At 43.4% G+C, this 18496-nt stretch overlaps 1 protein-coding gene across 1 annotated transcript in view; it reads right to left on the reverse strand.

The window, feature by feature from the left end:
- The window catches only part of LOC146799916 (butyrophilin subfamily 1 member A1-like), a 207717-nt gene that overhangs the window by 88471 nt on the left and 100750 nt on the right, over positions 1-18496 (reverse strand). The window contains exon 4 of the mRNA XM_085620848.1: positions 15005-15148. Within this exon, the coding sequence (XP_085476974.1) occupies positions 15005-15148 (144 nt within the window). The remainder of the gene's footprint in view (positions 1-15004; positions 15149-18496) is intronic.

Consider the following 18496-nt stretch of genomic DNA (forward strand, 5'->3'; position numbering starts at 1 on the left):
CTTTGAGTACCCAGGCCCTGGAAACCTTTCTGAGTGCCTATTCCTAGGAGGCGTCGCAGGGTGCTCCTCTGAGTTTGAGGTTAGACGGCGCGAAGAGTGGAAGAAACACTAGGCAATAAATCAGTGCATGCTCCAAGGAAAGTAAGTGGCCCCCATGAACTAGCCTGTACTGGGGATGATGAAAAAGGTGGCATTGGGAAGGTTTCAGAACCAGGCAACCTCCGACTCTGATTCTCTGATGCAGTGTGCAATGAAAGCACCATTTATGTTAAAGTCCTTGCTCACTCGCTGTTGCCCTTGCTGTATGCCGAGAGGTAGTTGCAACCAAAGTCCATGTCGGCCTGGCACTCTTGCCCGCAGTGTCTCCAAGGCAGCGCGCATGGGGGTAGCACCGGTCCCTGGCCTCCTCGCCAGGCGCTCGTGCCGTGCGATCACACCAGCAGATGGCTCCAAGAAGAGAGGATGGTAAGGGGTGCCCCCCTGAATGGTCTGTACGGGGAACGCCTTGGCGGCGTACTCTCAGTTTGAGTATCCTTGGCGTCGGCTACCACCTGCTCCCCCTACATGGCCACGGGGAAGTGCAAGGCCGTGCACGTTGTAGGCTCCAGCTCTGTGGGGGCCCTTTATCTAAATGGGAATATGCTAAACATCTGCCATAGATCCAGCTCTCGAAGACTGACTTTGGAGAACCCTAGGCTAGGGGGTCCAAACCTGTAGACTTAGGGTACACTTCAAAGGTACATAACAATATTGCATACATTTAATCATGTCTGCTCTGTGTCATAGCTACCAGGGGGTTGAGTTCAGGTTGATTTAGTGATTTCAAGAGTTCACCTGGCCAAGAGTTGTGATTATTGCTTGAGGTGGGCAGTCACCACTTCAAATAATAATCCAGTTTCTTACAACATATTTTAACCAACAAAGTTTATTTTAAATGTTTCACTCTTTAAATGTAATATAATATTTTTTTAAACATTTTTAGTTATACATTTTTGAAATCTATGTATATTTACATCTATACACACACACACACAATTTTTACATATTTTATTTCTCTGTATTCACAGTAAAATAAATAGAAAATTAACAAACATGTATAAACCAACAACATTTCTAAACCTATATAAAATATTAAAATGAACATATTAAAATACAATGTATTTTCTTATAGTGAATACTACATTAAAAAATAAAACCAATTAATTTAATAGATAATAATATTTTAATACGTTTACATTTTTTATGAATAATGTTATAAGGAAAAGGAATTTAAAATACATAAAATATTTATTAACTAAAGAAATTCAATGAAAAATAATTTCTCCACAAATAATATAAAGTTTCTAAACTAAAATAAAACAAAAACACACGATAATAAATAATAAAAATGCAATTTGATCAACAGGAGAGACAGCATAGCACTTCAAAGGGGTTAGATTTACTATTCCCAGCCCAGTTTCAACAACAGTAGGAAACCACTGGACTTTGAAACAACTACATACAACATTAAAATTTGAAATATTTATTACAGCTCTTTTTAATACAGAATCAAAATAATAAATTCAACTACATAAAAGAATTAACACTATATTAATTAACAGTAAATTACAAAAAATGTAAATATAAATTACAATTATAAAATAAATAGCTAAAATATACATTCAAATTGTCAATATAAAAAAAAAATTGTAATGTACAAGTTAAATACATGTAAGAAATAGGGATGTGGTGCGCGCACTACCTTAAGGGTCGTTAGAGATTTAATCGTTGAATCGTGCTCCGGGGTATCACTCTCCGAAAGCGAGAGTAGGTATGAATTGTGAGGTGAACCCCCAAACGATGGGGTGTGTCCCCCTGGCACTGATTATAGTCCTCGAAAGAGGTTTCCAGATTTATGAAGAAGATCGTTGCGAGTTTTTTTTGACAAAAAGCTTTATTGTTCATTTGAAATTTTCATAAAGCTCAGAATCGTTTGGTGATTCATGTGTACTTAAACAGCTGATACTGAGTTGTATTCCCGTATTTTATATTCCCAATGCATTTCGGCGTTTTATGCCTTCATCAGGGGAAATCTAGGAAGAAAAGATGTAGGCGTATGAGGACTGGAGGTTACTGCTATGTAGGAAAAAATGAGAGGAACGCGGTGGGACGACAATGGAGTGACGGGTGGGTGAAGGATTAAAAAAGTGCTTATGAGGACCAGTGATTGTACTTATAACGATGATGTGCCTAATATTACGCGTGTGGGTACATGCCGAAAATGTGGTCTAAAATATAAAGTGCAGTCCGGTAAATAATAATAGTGTGAACACTTACGTGCTACGACTCTGTAGTATGAAGTGGTGTCCGTGCGGTTTTAACTGGTAGTTTGTTAACGGAACCGAGTGAAGGACTTAAGTAAAGGTGAAAAAAAGATTTAACGTTTTAACGTAACGTGATGGCCTTAAAGAGTTAGTATTTGTGATTGTCGATAGAACGTGTTACAGTTATTCGGATGCATTCACGCTTACCGAGTATCAATGGTGTCTCCGTACCAAGCCGGCGGTGCGCGGGAAGCGTGCTCTCTGAGGTTTCAAAACGCGGAAGTATGTAGTGTTCAATAGAGTGTGACGTGGGTGTTTTGCTAGGTGTTGAAGAAAGACTGTGATGGTGTATGGGAGAGGTGAAGACAGACTAAAATCGGGTATGTGGGGGGGGTGCATATGACTTATAAAAAATAATAAATGAAGAAATAAAAAAGATAAAAGTGGGACCAGTTGGTGTATAATGTGGTGGATGTGAATGTGCATAAAAAATAATAAACGAGTATATGGGGAAATGTAGACGTGGTAATACACGTTGGAACAGGAACATCAATAAAGGAGTTTAAGAAAAATTTGGAAGTGAATCAAATTCGACTGTGACAAGGCTTGAAAATACAGTCAGTGGTAAAATGAACATTGATTAACAAGATGTTGTGAGTTAATACAGATAAATTGGCAAAATAGCGTTCATCATCTCTAATGTAACCATGGTGCGCCTTCAGATATGGAAATTTAGAGATAACATGTAAATTCCATCCGGTCATTCATGCCGAATGGTTTTATAGAATTCAAAAGGTAAATCCAGTGATTCTCTCTTTGCAGTAAGAAGTTGTGATTGTCTCTACCTTCCTTTCTTGTGGTTGTTTCAAGGATACAGAATTTCAATTGGCTGACATTATGTCCAGCTTCAGTGAAATGTTGGGCAACTGTTGACTTGAGTTGTCTGGTCCTGAGTTGATCAAGGTGATTTTTGAGGATGTGAACTGGACCTTTCCATACGATGAATATATCGTCAAAGAATCTTAAATATAGTTTCAGGTGGTTTATCCATGATGGTATGGAGAGAATGTTGTCTTCCTCAAAGCGATTCATGAAAATATTCGCTTTGAGGAAGACAACATTCTCTCCATACCATCATGGATAAACCACCTGAAACTATATTTAAGATTCATTGACGATATATTCATCGTATGGAAAGGTCCAGTTCACATCCTCGAAAATCACCTTGATCAACTCAATCAAATCGACCAACGCCTACAGTTTACTTCAAACATCCATCCACAGACCATCACATTTCTAGACGTTAACATCACCAAGACATCTACAGGATTCGATACAGACCTATATAGGAAAGCAACGGATAGAAACAACACCTTACACTATCAAAGTTTTCATCCTCTTCCTCTCAAACAACACCTTCCATATTCACAAATGCTCAGAGTAAAAAGGATTGTTTCAAACCCCAACAAAGTCATTGATCAACTAAACATCTTAACACAAAGATTCAAATCTCGCGGTTACCCTGATCTGGTACTACAAGAAGCAAAACAACGTTCATCCACCAAAAGTCGCAATGAGCTTCTCAGAATTCGAACTAAAACTGACAAGAACCAAATTACCGTAGTTTCCAAATATTCCACCATGAGCGCCACTTACAAACGCATCATCAAAAGACATTGGCAGCTGTTAAAATTGGAACAGGATTTCAACCACATCTTTGACAATGAACCAGTTTTTGCCTACACGAGAAATAAAAACATTGGAGAAATACTCAAACAAACACAACCATCCTCTGTACAACCTATCTTTAAGGGGACTATTCCATGTCTAAACTGCAATAATTGCAATAACATCATAAAAGGTAATTACATCACACACCCAATGAAGGGACACAAGATTAAAATCAAAGCTACAGCGACATGTGACACCTCTAATGTCATTTATATGCTCAAATGCCCGTGAGGCAAAATATATGTTGGACAGACGGAGAGAAAAATAAAAATCAGACTTAACGAACACAAATCTAACATCAGGACCAGACAACTCAAGTCAACAGTTGCCCAACATTTCACTGAAGCTGGACATAATGTCAGCCAATTGAAATTTTGTATCCTTGAAACAACCACAAGAAAGGAAGGTAGAGACAATCACAACTTCTTACTGCAAAGAGAGAATCACTGGATTTACCTTTTGAATTCCATAAAACCATTCAGCATGAATGACCGGATGGAATTTACATGTTATCTCTAAATTTCCATATCTGAAGGCGCACCATGGTTACATTAGAGATGATGAACGCTATTTTGCCAACTTATCTGCATTAACTCACAACATCTTGTTAATCAATGTTCATTTTACCATTGACTGTATTTTCAAGCCTTGTCACAGTCGAATTTGATTCACTTCCAAATTTTTCTTAAACTCCTTTATTGATGTTCCTGTTCCAACGTGTATTCCCCATATACTCGTTTATTATTTTTTATGCACATTCACATCCACCACATTATACACCAACTGTTCCCATTTTTATCTTTTTTATTTCTTCATTTATTATGTTTTATAAGTCATATGCACACCCCCCACATACCCGATTTTAGTCTGTCTTCACCTCTCCCATACACCATCACAGTCTTTCTTCAACACCTAGCAAAACACCCACGTCACACTCTATTGAACACTACATACTTCCGCGTTTTGAAACCTCAGCGAGCACGCTTCCCGTGCACCGCCGGCTTGATACGGAGACACCATTGATACTCGGTAAGCGTCAATGCATCCGAATAACTGTAACACGTTCTATCGACAATCACAAATACTAACTCTTTAAGGCCATCACGTTACGTTAAAACGTTAAATCTTTTTTTCACCTTTACTTAAGTCCTTCACTCGGTTCCGTTAACAAACTACCAGTTAAAACCACACGGACACCACTTCATACTACAGGGTCGTAGCACGTAAGTGTTCACACTATTATTATTTACCGGACTGCACTTTATATTTTAGACCACATTTTCGGCATGTACCCACACGCGTAATATTAGGCACATCATCGTTATAAGTACAATCACTGGTCCTCATAAGCACTTTTTTAATCCTTCACCCACCCGTCACTCCATTTTCGTCCCACCGCGTTCCTCTCATTTTTTCCTACATAGCAGTAACCTCCAGTCCTCATACGCCTACATCTTTTCTTCCTAGATTTCCCCTGATGAAGGCATAAAACGCCGAAATGCATTGGGAATATAAAATACGGGAATACAACTCAGTATCAGCTGTTTAAGTACACATGAATCACCAAACGATTCTGAGCTTTATGAAAATTTCAAATGAACAATAAAGCTTTTTGTCAAAAAAAACTCGCAACGATCTTCTTCATAAATCTGGAAACCTCTTTCGAGGACTATAATCAGTGCCAGGGGGACACACCCCATCGTTTGGGGGTGCACCTCACAAGTTAAATACATAACATAATTAATAATACATTTATAAATTAATTTACAGTAGATACATACTTCCCTCTAAAATTAATTACAATCAAATTATCTTCCAACCCTATTCCCCTAAAAACCTAACAACTCACTGCTAAAATATCACATAGCATTATTAACTATACAACTAAAATATACATTAGAGTTCATAAAATAATAAAAAAATGTAAACTGACAAGCAGTTAACATAATAAATAATCAAATACTTAATTAATTTAAAAAGTACCATTACATTTAAATGAATTATAATGTATTTATCTTCCCACCCTATTTGCCTACAAACCCAACAACCCATTACTAAACTTAAACTTAACATTTCAATTTAAAAGTAAATTACTAAACCACTTAAAATTACAAACTATCAGGGCCTCCCAGCTTCCCATGTTTGATGGTATATCCTTCCTCCCCAGCTGCATTTCTGACCACTCCCCGATTGTGACGTACTATGGTGGCGTTCCTCCCCCTACCAGGCACGAGATGATATTCAACCCATGGTATCTTGAGGTACCAGCTATTAGAGAACAATTGAACAAGACCACCCAAAAATTACTTTGCGGAAAATGATGGGTCGGTGGCTTTGGATGTCATGCTCTGGGAGGCCTATAAAGTGGTTATCCGGGGCAGTGGGGTGGCAGTGGTCGCGGCACATAGGAAGGAGAAGGCAAACACTTGGAGGATTTAGAAAGAGAGATGTTTGCGCTTGAAGCCAAATTGGTGGCCTCTCATACTCTGGTAATTGCACAGAAGCTATCTATTAAGCAAAAACAGTATAGGGATGTTGCTGAAGAGGCTGCTAAGACTCAATATCGTGCAACCCAGCATCGTATCTATGACATTGGTGATAAGACCAGTAAGTTGTTGGCGTGGCTGGATAACATAGAGTAAGCAAACACATGGGTGGCCCAGATTAGGGACCGAGCCAAAATAGCGGCTACCTTCGGCAGATACTTTGAGCAAGTATACACATCCAGACAGTCATCCACTCAGGCTGAATCAGCAGAATTGTTGGCTACCTTGTCGCTACTCACTCTAGATGCTCAAAACATCATGAGCCTAGAAGCAGACTTTACAGCCGAAGAAGTAGCTGAGGCTATAGGCTCTTTGCAGTCGGGTGGGGCCATGGGCCCGAGTGGTCTTCCAATAGAACTATATAAATCCAACACTAATATCATTGCCCCATTCTTAGTCAGAATGTACGAAGAGTGCCGAACCCAGGGTGTCTTGCCTGCAACGCAACGACTAGCTAACATTGTCGTAATTTATAAAAAGGGAAAACCACCTAGGAATGTGGCTCCTATCGTCCCATCTCTTTGTTGGACCCAGAAGTTGAAATCCTCGCCAAGCTCTTGGCACAACGTCTCTCCCCGTGTCTCCTTAAATTAATACATTCAGACCAATCGGGCTTTATGCCCACCAGAAATACGGCATTGAATCTCCGGCGGCTGTTTGGAGTGTTGGAAAGCAAAAGACACACAATTGATGGACGGAATGCAGAACAAATCAAAGCATTCACCCCCAGTCAAGAGATCTGGGTTAAATCCATCATTCTTTTGCTCACCATGCCTCCCCAGTTTAGACCTGGCCATATGCAAATCAGTCTTGACCTGTGCCTCATGGGAACAGCCCAGCCCGAAACTGCCAAGCCAGGTCCTCCCTGGACCGGAAACAAGCATCCTAGGACCGGTTTGAGGGTTTCACCCCTCTTCAGCCAGGATAGCTTGATTCCATAGGCACAGTGAGCTCAGGACCCATGCCTGGGCATACCTGGTGCACCTAGGGCGAGAAAGCAAAAGACACACAATTGAGGTATGTAATGCAGAGCAAATCAAAACATTCACCCCCAGTCAAGCGATCTGGGTTAAATCCATCATTCTTTTGTACACCATGCCACCCCAGTTTAGACCTGGCCATATGCAAATCAGTCTTGACCCTGTGCCTCATGGGAACAGTCCAGGCTGAACTGCCAAGCCAGGTCCTCCCTGGACCGCAAACAATCATCTTAGGACCGGTTTCGGGGTTTAACCCCTCTTCAGCCAGGATAGCTTGATTCCAGTGGCAGTGAGCCCAAGACCCACGTTTGGGCATACCTGGCGCACTTAGGGCAAGAAAGCAAAAGACACACAATTGATGGACGGAACACAGAACAAATCAAAACATTCACCCCCAGTCAAGAGATCTGGGTAAAATCCATCATTCTTTTGCTTAGCATGCCACCCCACTTTAGACGTGGCCATATGCAAATCAGTCTTGACCCTGTGCCTCATGGGAACAGTCCAGCCCGAACTGCCAAGCCAGGTCCTCCCTGGACCGTAAACAAGCATCCTAGGACCGGATTCGGGGTTTCATTTCGGGCTGGACTATTCGCATGAGGCACAGCGTCAAGACTGATTTGCATATGGCAGTGTTTAAACTGGAATGGCATGGTGAGCAAACAAACAATGGATTTGGGCCCAGATGTCTGTACTGGGGTGAATTTATGACATTGTTCTGCATTCTGTCCATCAACTGTTGTTTTTGCATTTGTTTGGAGTGTTTGGCAGGGCCGCCACTATACAAGAAGAGTCCATCATAATGACCCTTGACGCTAAAATGGCCTTTGATATGATCGAATGGTCGTTTCTTTTTCCGCGCTTGAGCGATATGGTTTCGGGAGTCGATTCCTGTCTTGGGTGCGTCTTCTCTACTCTGACCCATTGGCACTGATTTCCGTAAATGGTGCGCATTCTGCATCCTTTGTCCTAGGGAGGGGTACGAGACAGGGTTGCCCGCTTTCGCCCCTGCCATTTGCCTTAGCCCTGGAACCTCTTGCAATTTGGATAAGGGGAGAGACACTCATTAGAGGCTTGAATTGGGCACCTGACTTGTCCGACAGGATTTCTCTTTACGCCGACGACATCCTGTTATATCTTGCCAGACCTTCTTACTCACTGCGACATGCCCAACATATATTTGCTTTATTCTAGAAATTTTCATGGTATTCCTCTGTCTTTTATGAACAAAACTTATTGCCCCCTTTGCTTCATCTCAAAGCTGACATCCATCATTGGAAAGCACTGCCCCTTACATTGTTAGGTAGAGCAGCCCTCTACAAGAAGATGGCCCTCCCACATTTTTTATATGCTCTACAGAATGCGCCAAATGCAGTTCCTCCGTGTTATTTCCAACTCATTGACTCCGAAGTTAGGACATTGTGATGGAATCATGGTGCCCCTCGCATTGCCCTTGTTAAGCTGATGAAGAGCTGGTACGACGGAGGTATCGTCCTGTCTGATATCAGGTCTTATTATTGGGCTTCGCAACTAGTCGTCTTGAACTGGTAGGTCCATCGACCTATCTCGGACCCCGCTTATAGAATGGACCAATATAATATGCAACCTGGCACCTATCTAAGGGTACTTTATGGGGGCAATCGCTATGTCCCTAGATTCATTCCCACGTCTTCAACGGTAGAGGCAATGCGGGCCTTGGGGTGGAGAGACAAAATAACACAGGTAACCCCCACTGCTGGAATCACACCGCTTGAGTATGCTCTCCCAGCAGCCAGGATTCGATAAGTGGGATTTGATAGGTATTTCTACAGTTGGGGACATGTGGGCGAGAGGCAGGGTGATTCCCTTTATTGACCTACGAAGGGACTATAAAATTGCATGACCGAGAAACATTCTGTTACCTGCAGGCCAGAAATGCGTTGTATAAAACCATTCCTAAAGACTCGGAGGTGCTGGCTTCCTCGCCTCTGGAGGATAGATTGTTGGGTGATTATCTCCCTGAGAAATCTATCTCCTTGACTTACTGCAAAATCCTCAATCATACTCCAGACGTCCAGGAAAAACCATAGGTTTCACACATGTTATAGTTAGCTGAACATTTCACTCGTAAAAAACCATTGAAATTCCCCCGTTATAGTTAGTTCAGATAACTATAACTCGCGCGCCCGCAATCCACTGCTCATGACGTCACATATTACATCACTCATGACATGGTCAGTGGCATCACTCATGACATCACTGATGACATCACCCTTGTGATAGAGTGGCGGTCGCGTGAGTTATAGTTATCTGAACTAACTATAACGGGGGAATTTCAATGGTCTTTTACGAGTGAAATGTCCAGCTAACTATAACATGTGTGAAACCTATGGTTTTTTAAGTGAATTTGCAAGGTTTTTTAAATGGTAATTCCTAACTATAACGTGTGTGAAACCTATGGTTTTTTAAGTGAATTTGTCAGGTTTTTTAAATGGTAAGTTATGTATGTTTTATTGTATTTTTTATATATTTATTTTACAATAAGCTACCTATGTATATAGTTATAGATTGACTGTATCCTGTAATATGGAATGGCTCGTTTAAAATGTTTTTTTTTTTTTAAGGTTTTACACCGTGCGCGTGTTTTTTTCACCCTTCGGGGCCCTTCAGGGACCCCCTGACAAAGGCTAGGGGGTCAGGAACTCTCTACCCTGCCCCCTTTTCACGTTCTTAACCTTTCTTTTTCACTGTCACACACAAAACACACAAAATGGCGGCCGACAGTTCCTGATTTCGACCGATTCGAATGTTGACTGCCATGTAACCACCAATCAGAATTACACTCGCGCACGTTATGGTGCACGCACGGTGCGCGCACGGTGCGTGCTTATAGATATTAATGTACTTTTAACTGCAATTTTCTCAGGAACTTCCGAACAGATTGACACCATATATGCAAAAGGCACATGCCTGACCTGAGGACTACCTCTTTGCCAAATTTCAAGTAATTCTGTTCAGCCGTTCGGGCTGTACCTTCGACTAAAGGTCCTATGGGAAAATGCATGGGGAAAATGCGTTTTGGGACCCCCCTTTTTTCTCAGCCCCCGCTTGACGAATCACCCCGAGACTTTCAGGGTAGGAGCTGAGCGGAGCGCCCCATTAGTTTTGAAAATTTCGCGAGGATTCGTCAACCGGCGCCAAAGTTATTCAAAATAGAAGTTTCAGATTTCCTATGGAAACTCGGTCCTAACTATAACTATCTACTGGCGACCGCCAGTAGATAATAATTAAAACCCATTAAAGTATTACAACGATATTAAAAACAATACTTTCGAAAATGATACTACTCACCAATCAAAAAATCGATATTCTTGATAACATGGGCCCTGATTTTGATGGCGGTCGGACAGGGGTCCGACTGCCTTCCTATCAGGAACAGATAACATGAAATGCCAGGCAAAAAGGGACATTGTAATCCCTACGGCGGAGCCTGAGCAGGCACCGCCCCTATTTGTAGGGATTGCAGCCCTCTGACATATGTCTCCACGGCGCATCCTAATGCAGGGGCCGAGGGCGGCGGGACCACCATTGTAATCAGCCCCAGTATTCTGTGTCACAATAATGCTGTAGCAGCTATTTTTTTTTATGATACTTCTCTATAACAATATTTTCTGCACCATATTTTGTCCAACTATCTGGCTACCCCGAGCCGAAGCCAGGGCGATGCACCTGCTCTCTCCGCTACCTCTCTCCATCCCTCCCCATGCTCTGCCTCCATCTTTCACCTCATGCTTGGACTCACAAGTGGTTGTTTTCACAAAAAGTGTAGGCACTCCCAAACCTTACCTACTTGCAGTGGCGGACGGTGACATTTGAAAGTGGTAGGGCGTAAAATGTTTGGCATAATTCAGCATAGCGAGCGAGCGTAGCGAGCGAGCCCGAACAACATAAGGGGGGTTCGGGGAGGTTTCCCCCCCTCCGAGAAAATTTTGAAAAAAGAGTGGAAAAATGGTGCATTTTCAAGCAAATTTGAGAAAGCAGAAAGGTTAATAAAGCAATGAAGAAAGTGCAGTTATTACAGTAATAAAGAGATCATGTCATATAACATAGGTAGCTGCTTATTCAGTATAACCACAGAGCTTCATAACAGACTTTGAGATATAATGCATTTCTGAGTACCTCACAGGTGTTTTTTATTTAACAAACAACTAAACAGGTGGTCGGAAACTAGCAGCATTGAACATACATATGTTTACTTTTTGTATCTAAACTCAGCACGTCTGTCTTTAAGAGCAGCAAACTTTTCAATTACTTGAACGTTAAAATCAGAGATATTTTGAACTAACTTGCTCTCTATAGAGAGCATTGCCAAAGCATTCAGTCTTTCCTGAAGCATGGTGTTTCTTAGGAATGTCTTAATCCTCTTTAAGGCGGAAAAAGATCGTTCTGCCTCTGCTGTTGTCATAGGAGTGGTTATGACAATTTTAAGTAAAGTCACTGTCTCTGTAAATGTCTTTTCCATATTAAGTTTATGAATTAAAGTCAGCAAAGCCCTGGCATCTCTGGCATTTCGGTACACAGGCATTGAGTACAGTACAGTCAGCTCACTTTTGAGGTCCTCTTGGTTGAGCATGGGATAAGCTTCCACAGCCTCATGCAGAGCATGCTGAGGGAAGGATTCACCATATTTTGCAAAGTTTTGACTTTCCAATAATGCGGCACTCCGTTCCATTGTATTTCCATTTTCTTGTCTCCCCTCCTTCTCTATTTATTTTATTCCTTGCCCCTTTCCTTCCTCACTGTGAGGAAGGAAAGGGGCAAGGAATAAAATAAATAGACCACTCGTTCACACTTCCTCTCATCTCTGCATTTACATTACATGTATAGCAACATTTCCCTTTCTTCGCCTCTCTTCTCTCTTCCTCTCGCGTGCTCCTCATTCTACTCCCTCGTAATTGCTTTCTTCCTTCCTCTTCCTCTTCATCTTATTGACCTTGTCCTACCCCATCTCACCCCTCTCTGTCTTGTAGTCTCTCACCTTTGCACTTCATACGCTCTTTTCTCTCCCCTGTCTCTTCTTTTGCCCCCCCTTCACCATTCCTTTCTACATCCTTTTTTATCTCTACTGTGAAATCATGAAATGTGCTGCAACGCACCCCCCTTACATGCCAGAAACTAAGGATTTCCATCACACATGCATTGTGTGACACACATAGCCAAACGCAAGAGGCAATTCATATTTAAAATAATAACAATAACATGTAGGATGCTGTTACTTTAATTACTCTTTGAACGCGGCAAAGCGAAGGAAAGTTCATATATATTTGCAGTTTTTAAAGTCGTCTCAGTAGCTCGTGGCTTGGCCTCGCCTGTGTGCGAACCGCGGCCTTGTGCACATCATGTTCTGATTGGAAGCTGAGCTGTGGGCAGCATACGTCAAACAGACCACGAGGCCGCAGCGAGCATGTACGTCCACATCACGAGAAATAAAATACCCCTCTCGGGGCACCAGCACTAGACGGACCGGGACCAGACTATTTTAAGGGGGGAGGGACCCACTCCCTCGTGGCAATTTAAAAAAACTGATTAAAAGTGATACGTTTACGAAACATAAACATGAGGAGGCAAATTCGCCGACTAAAAAAGACCCTTCTGACTTATTTATAGCTGCTTGGCACAAGAGCTGTCAAGTTTCCGGCAAAGTACGTGCATTTCTTAACGGGCGAGTTTCCATGATTTTCAAATACAGCTAATGCATTTATTGCCTGTGGCATCTATATATTTTTTAAGATCACTGCATACACCTCCCCTGCCAATTTCTTTCCATTTGTAATACTATAGAATCATGACAAGTTGCAACCCGTGATTATAGGGGCTCCCTCGGAAATGCCAAGATTGGTTTCAGCACTGATGTGTCTCAGACTGAGACGCACATACTCAGTCGCTCCCAGCCCCCCCGACCCAGAGGAAGGAAAAACTGGTTGACAAATAAATACCCTTTTCAGTGCCATGGAGCTTTGGCACACTCCCGCGCGCTCCATACATCAACTTTTCAATATGAGGAAGAAAAAACCTGCACACAAAAATATCAATTTAGCGGGGCATTTGGATGCAATTTGACCGCTGTCCAGCGCTGACCATGAGTGAAGTGAGGAAACATCTGGGTTCAGCCAGCCATTTTCAAAAATTTCATTTACAATCCTTGTTTTTCAATTAATAAGAAGGCACACAATTCCCACATGAATGCCTTCGTGTAAAAGATGTTACTGCGCAATATAGTAACTGCGCAAAGCGGCAAAGGTGCTCGGGGCTGTCCGCACAACAAGGCGTGACGTGAATAGTGCTGGCCTCATGGCCTGGTGGTAAGTGCAAGTGAGGAGGGGTTCTTATGTAAAGGGTCAGGTCAGGGACTGGGCCTCAGTCGAAAGGGCTACACGAACACATTACATAAAAAATACAAAAACTTAAGCCTCCACAATCATAGTCGTCGTGATACATACTAGAGTCAAAAACTGACTGACTCGCTGCTGGTTCTGGCACTGACTGTGTGTGCCTCGTCTCTGCTCGTCGTCTGACTCTGTCTGTCTCTGATGGTGACCGTGACTCTCAGTCCTCGCCTCGCACCTCGTGGTCGTGTCGTTTCCGTCTCGTGTGGCAGGCAACAACAGGCACTGGCGCGGTGACGTGGTGCGCCGAACAGCGTAGAGACTGGAATGGCCAATCACTACTGCATGGCTTCACATTGCCGCAGTGTGATTGGCCATACCATACGCACGGCGCACCATGACTCACTCCAACTGCTGCAGGACCGCGGTGAATAAACTCAGCCAATCCTGGCGCTGTATTACCAGCGCCACTGTGCCAGCAGCGCCAGGATTGGCTTAAGAGCAGGGTTAGTCCCTGCCCATAATGAGACCCGGGGGCCTGCGTTAGGAGAAGCACCCTCTGGTCCCAGTCACGTCGTGTAGTAGTCAAAAGTTTCAAGTGCCACACACACACATCTGCGCATGTTCGGGCCAGGATCCCAGAATAGAGCCCAAAACATGACATGCGCATTGCCCACCACTGTACTGTCTGCTGGACTGCTGCGCACCGCTATCCACGTGACGTCAGCAGCAGCCCAGCCCCGCCCCCACACCGACCCAGGCACAGACTGCGACGATGCTCGGCTGCGAATTTTTTTTATTCAACCACAGTGACAGAAGCTGCTGTGGCGGTGCATCCATTGGGGCGTGGGGCTGTTCCAGCTTAGTGGGGCAACGCCCCAACGCCCCCAATGGACGCACCGCCACTGCCTACTTGCATGGGTATTTTTTAATATGAAAGGCAGTGGCCTGGAAAAACATTCAAAACGAATACTGTTCTGTGCAAGCCTTTTCATTAAAATTGAAATGGCTAGAACTATATGCATTTTTATTCATAAATCAAATGTGCATGTGAAAATTAAAAAGTTAAATGGTCCCACCTCTGTGGAGACACAGAGTCTCTCTCAGATGAGGCTGTAAAACTCTCCATGAAGAGGAATCTTCTGTTCCAGGCCCAATCCTCGCCCTGGGGCAGGTCTGTCCAGGGAGACTTCCTTGTCTGGCATGAATGTTGTGCTGGCAAACTGCAGCAGAGGAAGGAGAGAAGAATACAGTGAGATAGAGGAAGGGTGGGGAAGACAGAGAAAGATAGACCCAAGAGGAAGAGAAACAGATATAGAGGTGGAGAAACAGAGAGGTAGAGATTTGGCCGAGAGACAGAGAAAGTGAGAGAATGGGTGTCAGAGAGAAAGAGATCAACCTGATATAGTTCTTCATGCAACAAAGAGCTGAAATGTTTAATGTGATTTGTTAGGACTCCTCTTCGTGTGTTTGATAGCAGAATATCATGGAATGAATACTGTCTAATAAAAATATGGTAACGAAAAAAGTAACGGTGAAATGCTTGAATTGATTTCAGCCACAGGCAACTACGCGGCTGCATCCCAGTCCACTGTTTTTGCCCATCATGCCACCTAAGGTGAGTCCCAGCTGTATGCAGAACAGCCGTGATCCTAGGCCAATGGGAACAGTGCAGCCCGAACTGCCAGGCCAGGTCCTCCCTGAGCCAGACCACAAGCAACCCCGGACCGGTTTCACCTTAGTTAGGGCTCATCAGCCAGGTATAACTTAGTTCCAGTGACACAGGATGCACGGGGTCCACGTCTGGGCATACCCGTCCCACTTAGGGTGACACACTAAAATATACAAAATATACAAAAAATGATCAATGGAATTCATGAATTAATCTCAGCACCTGGTAATTGCTTTGGTCTAACCCGAGTATTGAGGTGGCATGGTGTGCAAAATAGTGATGGATTGGGAAGTAATACCAATGGCTAAGATTAATTCAAGCATTCCATCTATCACTTTTTGTATACTTCAGTGTGACGCTCCGCACCTAAGCAGGAGCGCAGCCACACTTGAAGTAAGTGTGTCTCCTTTCTCAGGGAGGGGGGAATACTAGCATGCAGGCCCAGCTGCAGCCAACAGAGGGATAAAAAGGACTCGCATCTGGACAGAGAACTCTTGGGACTTAAACTGTGAGGCTGAGTGCACAACTCTGAACATCCAAGGAGTGGAACCACTGCACCTGAGCCTGAGACCCTCCACATTAGACCACACCTGATATTAAGGGGAAATAGAGAGGGGTAGGGAAACCTTACACCAGGATACACTGGCCCTGTGCCAGTGAAACAGAACCTGCATTCTGTAGTATGTAATATTTCATTTTTCATTTTCAGTACTTTCTTTTTACAAACGACCTGCAGTGGACAATCAGTGGGGTGGACAAACAATGAGTTCTAAGCTTTTTGCACCCCCACAGTACCCCTCTTAGATGCCCGTGACGGCTTACCATTGCTTAAGTTGAAAGTCAAGTGCTGAAAGGATTTTACTTGACCCAGTTTTCAAAGTCATAGTAGAACAGACCATAGGACATAAGAGTCAAACAACATCAGCCCCCACAGCTGTGGCCCAGTAACCCCTGCTTGCTCCATAACCCCCCCCTGGAATGGGGTCTGACAATACGCGGCAAGCTGTGTGTGATCCTGATAAGCCAGTTTCAACTTTCAACAGCAGAGTGGTAAGTTCAACCTTTACACTGTACAAACCTACACAGCAACATGCAGATACATGGCTAATTGGGGTAGACCAGGGCACCCTGCCCCTAGATCAGTTTAGCATTTCTGTCTAGATAAAGCCTGAGACTACCAGGAACAAGGCCAGTAAGATCCCTGTGAGTTACATTAGAGACCAATTGGAATAACTGGAGGAGAGGGAAGGAACTGGGATAGACTAGAGTGGGCACCATCATAGGAACCAAGGCAGGGAGTGCTGTTGAGCCAGGCTCTCTTTGCTCCTGAGCAAAGGACCCCCCAGACACACCCTGCTTGCATCACAAATTTTGCTTTCCAACAATTTCACAAAACAGTCACTGCAGTCGATTTCAAGGGTACCACTGCCGCAAACTCCATGAGTGGTTCCCTTGGGAGGGTTAAATCTAGTTGAGGCCCTGACGTTGCAGTAGACTTTCTAGCAAGCTAAGTATGAGGAAGAGGAGAAGCCAAGGGAGTCTGAGAGGAACACGCTTAGATTAGCTCACAAGGAACAGGAGGAAAGGAACATGGAGAGACACGAAGAATGGGTGTGATGGGGAGAAGGGGAAAAAAGAGGGCATTGGCTGGAGAGCAAAAGGCTAGATTTAGGGAATGAGGAACTCAGGATGACAGTTGAGGCAGCAATATCTGGGAAAAACATTTGCACTTTCAACTCTTCAGCAGTTCCTGCCAAGGTTGCAAAAGAGCGCGGTGCACGTTAATAACCTCAGGTTAGGGTGTGTCTTAGCGCCCCCATACCGCCGAGGTTTACACTTTTTTGGTCTTGACGAATGCCTGGTAAAATATCCTATATAAGCAGAAACATGTTGACCACGCACAATGGGATTTAGCTGAACACTTTATTCAGTTTATACATCCCACACCTTGTTTTTATTTATGTCTGATTGGCCAATCAATGAAATCATTCTTGGACACAATTTAGGCATTTTTAACTATCACACACTCACTTGTCATAATTAACACGATCCAGCTCCGCAGTGATTCTGGCGTTGAAGCACACCAGGGTGGCATTCGGCCTCTCATGGTGAGGCCCTATGATGAAGCATGTCACCAACTAGGTTGGTGAGTGAGGGCTTTCTAAAGAACCAAGTTGGATTCTTCATGCCTGCTCGTCCTTTGAAAAGGCTCACTCTTACGTTGTTTTGATCATGTATAAGTAGAGACAAGATACTTTGGAATGCTTCGTGAGTTTTGGGATTGCTTGTAAGGCTTATGAGACACTTGCCTGTGGAAGGTATGACACTCACCGGAAGGATTCCTGTATCTGAGTAAATGATGTAAGAACGCATGAAAGGAGCTCTGATCAGAAGGTTTGGGCTGAAACCAGCTCAGTAGATACAAAGGTTTACAGATAGCGAGGGAGCAGACGGTGTCCCTTATGAGATTTGGCTCATGGAGTTTTGCATTTGTGCAATCAGTGGGTGGGGTGGAAGGAGACTAAGGATTGTCATGACCTTGACCAGTTGATGGTGACGAGAGATTCAAGGAGGAGTCCTCTAACCGTCTTAGGCAATACCTGTCATATCTAACAGAAAGGGGTCCAGAGGAGCCCGCAGTGTTGACAGACGAGTGGTTAGCTAACAGCATGCTCTGCCAAAGAGGGAGAGGAACTCCCCACAGACTAAATCCAAACTAGAGGGTAGAGTTTCCAAAGCACCTAAAAACCATCTCTTTTCTTCCTGGTTTATACCTCGCTTTGGGTATGGAGAGAGTTCTACGTTTTTTTTTCATTTCACTTAGTTCTAAGCATCACAAGGAGTGACATTACAAGAGAGACTGCCAGTATTGCTAGTGTGTTGACTGTGGTTGAAGGGA

Source organism: Triturus cristatus, chromosome 8, assembly GCF_964204655.1.
Source record: "Triturus cristatus chromosome 8, aTriCri1.1, whole genome shotgun sequence".
NCBI lineage: Eukaryota > Metazoa > Chordata > Amphibia > Caudata > Salamandridae > Triturus > Triturus cristatus.